This window comes from Mastomys coucha, unplaced genomic scaffold (genome assembly GCF_008632895.1).
Source record: "Mastomys coucha isolate ucsf_1 unplaced genomic scaffold, UCSF_Mcou_1 pScaffold11, whole genome shotgun sequence".
In the NCBI taxonomy this organism is placed as follows: domain Eukaryota; kingdom Metazoa; phylum Chordata; class Mammalia; order Rodentia; family Muridae; genus Mastomys; species Mastomys coucha.
In genome coordinates, this window is record NW_022196893.1 from 33,910,938 (window position 1) to 33,915,274 (window position 4,337).

The window sequence follows — 4,337 nt, forward strand, 5'->3', positions numbered from 1 at the left end:
GTCCCCTTGCACGCTTCTTTCATCTTTACTAATCCTTTCAGGTGCCAAGCATTAGATTTTGAAAGTTGGGTTTGGTTCTTCATTAGTGGAAGCCCCTAGGAGAGGTGTGAAGTAGACTGGTTAAGGGATTATTTTATCACCAGTTAGGACAATTATCTATGTGTTTTACATATAAGATAGTTGGAAAAATATTTATTGGGGACTAAGCACAGTTTGGTTTCTTGTTAAGCTTCTCTCTCCTCCTTGCAGTCTCCCTGCCCCACCTCTACTCCTTTCCTTTTCCCAGTTCTGGTAGAACCCTGCATGGTGTATCTTCCCTAGCACCACTGCACAGTTTGTTTATCTAGCCTGTCTGTGCTTGTCCCTGGGGCAACCGTTGGCAATGGCTGCATATACCTCCATTAAACAGTCCACAGGGGATAGTTGTTGGGCTGGTATTACTGCTTTCTTTTTCACATACCCCAAATGGCATTCATCTCTTGTATACTGACATCCTTTCTATTTATAACTTTTACCTGTCATATTCTGCCTGTCCTCTGGATTGTACTGTAAGCCCCATTCTTATCCTATGTTATACTTGGAATAGTAGATTCAGCTTTGGGAATCAGGAGCCATGTGCATTTTCACATTGAGTGTGTTTGATTCCTGACTTGGTTACCCTTCTAACCCAGATCTCTCCTGTTTCCTTCATGTAGTTGACCAAGCTGCACCAGTTGGCAATGCAACAATCTCATTTTCCCATGACCCATGGCAACACCGGATTCAGTGGTATGGATAACTCAGTGTTATTTCTGTAAGGTGTAGTACAAGATAGAGGCCAGTCCCATGGTCTCAGCTTGACAACTGTTTAAAACAGAATTCATTATCATACAGCATCTGCTGGTTTAAACTTGACCTACTGTGGCTAAAGGAGGTAATGTGTTTGTTAACATGATTTTCATTTGGGGTGAGTTAATTATAAAAGAGTAAAATTCCCTGGAAGGTTTGGGGTGAGGTCTGGGGATGCTTGTCAGGAAAAGGGTAGGCTGATATTTCTTGTGACCCATCCTGATAGTGGCCACCTTGATCTGATTAGCATCCCCTTTTTCTCCACCAGGTATTCACAAGACTTGGGTAGAGACAATCCATTTGTTCCAAATTGTGTAGTGTACTTTTTGTTTGTTTTGTTTTGTTTTGGGGCTTTTTTTTTTTTTTAATTTTATATATAAGGAATAACTTGTCCGATAGGGTTAGAATGAGACCACCAAACTCATTTTCACTTGTATCTTAACAGGCATTGAATCCAGCTCTCCAGAGGTGAAAGGCTATTGGGGTAATGATTAAAAAAAAAATCTGTAGTATTCTACTGTTATTAATAAACTGGTGGGAGTCTTGTTTCACTGCCCATAAACCATACCAGCAACATGCACATATGGCAGAGAGGAGCTGAGAGAGCAAAGGGGTGGGCCTGGTGCCCCTTAGGGTCCGTGGATGGATCTGGCCAACCACCTTCTAAAAATGTAGTTGAGAGCAGGACTAGAAAGAATGGTTAAGGATTAGCCAGCCAGAGTGGCCTACTCCTGGTGTTCTTATGAATAGTAGGGTGTTTGTGATGGGATTGGTTGTTTTTTTTCTTTCTTTCTTTCTTTTTTTCTTTGGAAAACAAAACAAAAGCCAGAATAAATATGGAGAAATACATTCCCCTCAAACAGATTGCCATTTTTTCTATTTGGTCTTTTAAGTTTAGTTTGGGGGAATAGAGGTAGAGGGTGTTAACTCTGGTAGAGGTATAATGAAAGCAGTTTTGTGTGCCAAGAGTTCATGATATCCAGTAACAAGAATAAAGTTGGCACTGATTTTAGTAAGCATTGGACAAAATAAAATCAGGGCACAACAGTAATCTTAATCAGAAAAGGGATAGATGTACAGAAGCATTTAATGTTTAGAATATCGCACTCTCTTGCCCCTTTTATCTCCGTACATACTAGTCTGGGCTTTGCAGGAAATGGCATGAAATCAACTATTCTGATTGTACAGAAGAATCTTAACACCATTACTTTTGACACCCCTCCCATCTTTCCTACTTGGAGGCCTCAGAGTTAGTGATGAACCCCAACAGCCAATGCTGAGTTTCCATTTTATTTTCTTCTGTTAGTTTAATTTGCAGATCACTGATTCTGAATGTTGTGCATTAAATTTTCTTGCTCTTTTCTGTCTTTTAGCAGGTTTGGATGCATCTGCTCAAACTACTTCTCATGAACTCACCATTCCAAATGATGTAAGTGTAATTAAACTATGTTAGAATTCTGAAGGGTTAGGGCTAGGGTTAGGAAACCTTAATAGAGAGAATTGATATAATTAACTGTATTAACAGTTTTCAAAGGTTTTCGCTTAAAGCATCTGGAACTTGGGTGGTGGTGTATGCCCTTAATCTCAGCACTCTTTGAATTCAAGTCAGCTTGAAATATGTAGTGAGACCCTGTTTCCCCCAAAAGAACATCAGAATTTAACTTTTTGGAGAAGTTGTTCTAAAGTGAGATAGCATATTTGCCCTTTCTACAAGTGGGGCTGTTTAGGTTTGAGAATAAAAGTCAGTGTCTCAGTTAAGCCACAGATAACATGTTATGGAATTATTACTCTTTAGTACTAGATAATGCAAATGTAATCTGAAATGCAAAAACAAATTTGAAATTTTTGTCAGTATCATAAGGTAATGGTGGAAGGATGATTTCACATATTTTTGACAGCCCAAAAGTGAAGGCACTTGATTTATTTGTAGCTGTCTTCACTTGATTTCAATATTGTTCTGGTTAATTTGTCGGGGAGTGGAGGCTACACTGTGGGGATTGAAACAAAAGCTAATCCTTGGGATGAGAAACTGGCTTGGAGATCACCTTGATTTGTAGTTAATCACAGGAATTGAAGTGACACCTTCAGGCTTTAAAATTAAAGATTTTAATAGCAGTATACCAAAAAGATTATGGAGTGCAAATTTAGGTACAAATTGTAGAAATTGGTAAGTGGTTTTCTTGTGTATAGCCATGTAACACTTTAATTTGGTTTTGTTTGTTTTGTTGTTTGTTTCTCAAGTTGATTGGCTGCATAATCGGGCGTCAGGGCGCCAAAATCAATGAGATCCGTCAGATGTCTGGGGCGCAGATCAAAATTGCAAACCCAGTGGAAGGATCTACTGATCGGCAGGTTACCATCACTGGATCTGCTGCCAGCATTAGCCTGGCTCAGTATCTAATCAATGTCAGGTAAGTTTGACCATTCTTTTTTTTGCTTTACTGTGTCAACATAATGGGGAGGGGAGGGAGTTGCCATATAACAATGGTGGAGTTTTTTTTCCCCCCCTTAAATTCTTCTTCTGTCTTTTAATGTAGCAGAGAAAACAAGCAGATTGGAGTAAGTTTTCGTGGGGTTGTTTTGGGGCAGTGGAAAAGGCATGTACCTGTGCCACACTTGGGTTTTGTTTATTTTCTCCCATCATGTAAACAGATGGTTTCATTTTTGAATTTGGAGTTCAAAGCACCTTATATTTTTAAGGATAATGGGATATCTAAGTAGCTTCTTAGAAATAGCTGTCATCATTTATCCTGCAAACATTTTTCAAATGGCAAGTATGTTCTATTGTTTGTGAAAAAGTGAAGCACAGACTTAGGAGTGCTCCAGATACATTAGTTTTTTTTTTTTTTAATCCCATTGCTCACCCTATTCTCGTACTTCCATAAATGACTTCCTCGGGTTTTATTTCCCTATATTTAGGTTCTGTTGCTAATATTCTCAGTTGTAGGTGTGCATCCTACTGGGTGTTTGTTCCTTAGTGCTGCTTCAGTCAGATTTTCAAATGTACTTAGTTATATCTTATATGGGAAGACATCATTATCTTTTTTTTGTATTTATTCTCTTCTACATAAAAATTAAGAGTTCATGAGTCTAAGAAAGGGTTTTAGGGATATGAGGTCTATATTCATGTTATACATGTGCTCATGTATTTATACCAGACTCTTATCCCTAGTTGTAAACATTGTCAATTTGCCAGTTGGTCTTTTGTATTTTTATTTCTGTGTCTTGAGCTAATACTATAAAAAGAATGTTATCAGCCCAATGGTGGTAGCACATGCCTTAGAATCCTTATCATATGGGAGGCAGAGATAGGTGGACCTCTACATAATCTGAGGTCAAGCTAATCTAGAGTGAGTTCCAAGACAATCAAAGCTACACAGAGAAACCCTATCTTGAAAGGAAAAACAACAAAATAAAGTTATATCTAGACATACTTTGTTTTATTACTATGTCTACTATGTCTTTTTTTTTTTTTTTTTTTTTTTTTTTTTTTTTTTTTTTTTTTTTTT

General features: G+C 37.9%; 1 protein-coding gene across 18 annotated transcripts in view; it reads left to right on the forward strand.

Moving 5' to 3' along the window:
* Pcbp2 (poly(rC) binding protein 2) overlaps window positions 1–4,337 on the forward strand; it is a 27,832-nt gene that overhangs the window by 13,957 nt on the left and 9,538 nt on the right. For 9 of the 18 annotated variants that reach the window (XM_031356955.1, XM_031356960.1, XM_031356925.1 and 6 more), the window contains 4 exons: window positions 696–768; window positions 1,274–1,312; window positions 2,202–2,257; window positions 3,070–3,239. In XM_031356955.1, the coding sequence (XP_031212815.1) occupies window positions 696–768; window positions 1,274–1,312; window positions 2,202–2,257; window positions 3,070–3,239 (338 nt within the window). The remainder of the gene's footprint in view (window positions 1–695; window positions 769–1,273; window positions 1,313–2,201; window positions 2,258–3,069; window positions 3,240–4,337) is intronic. The other 9 variants (XM_031356968.1, XM_031356947.1, XM_031357053.1 and 6 more) reach the window with 2 other exon arrangements.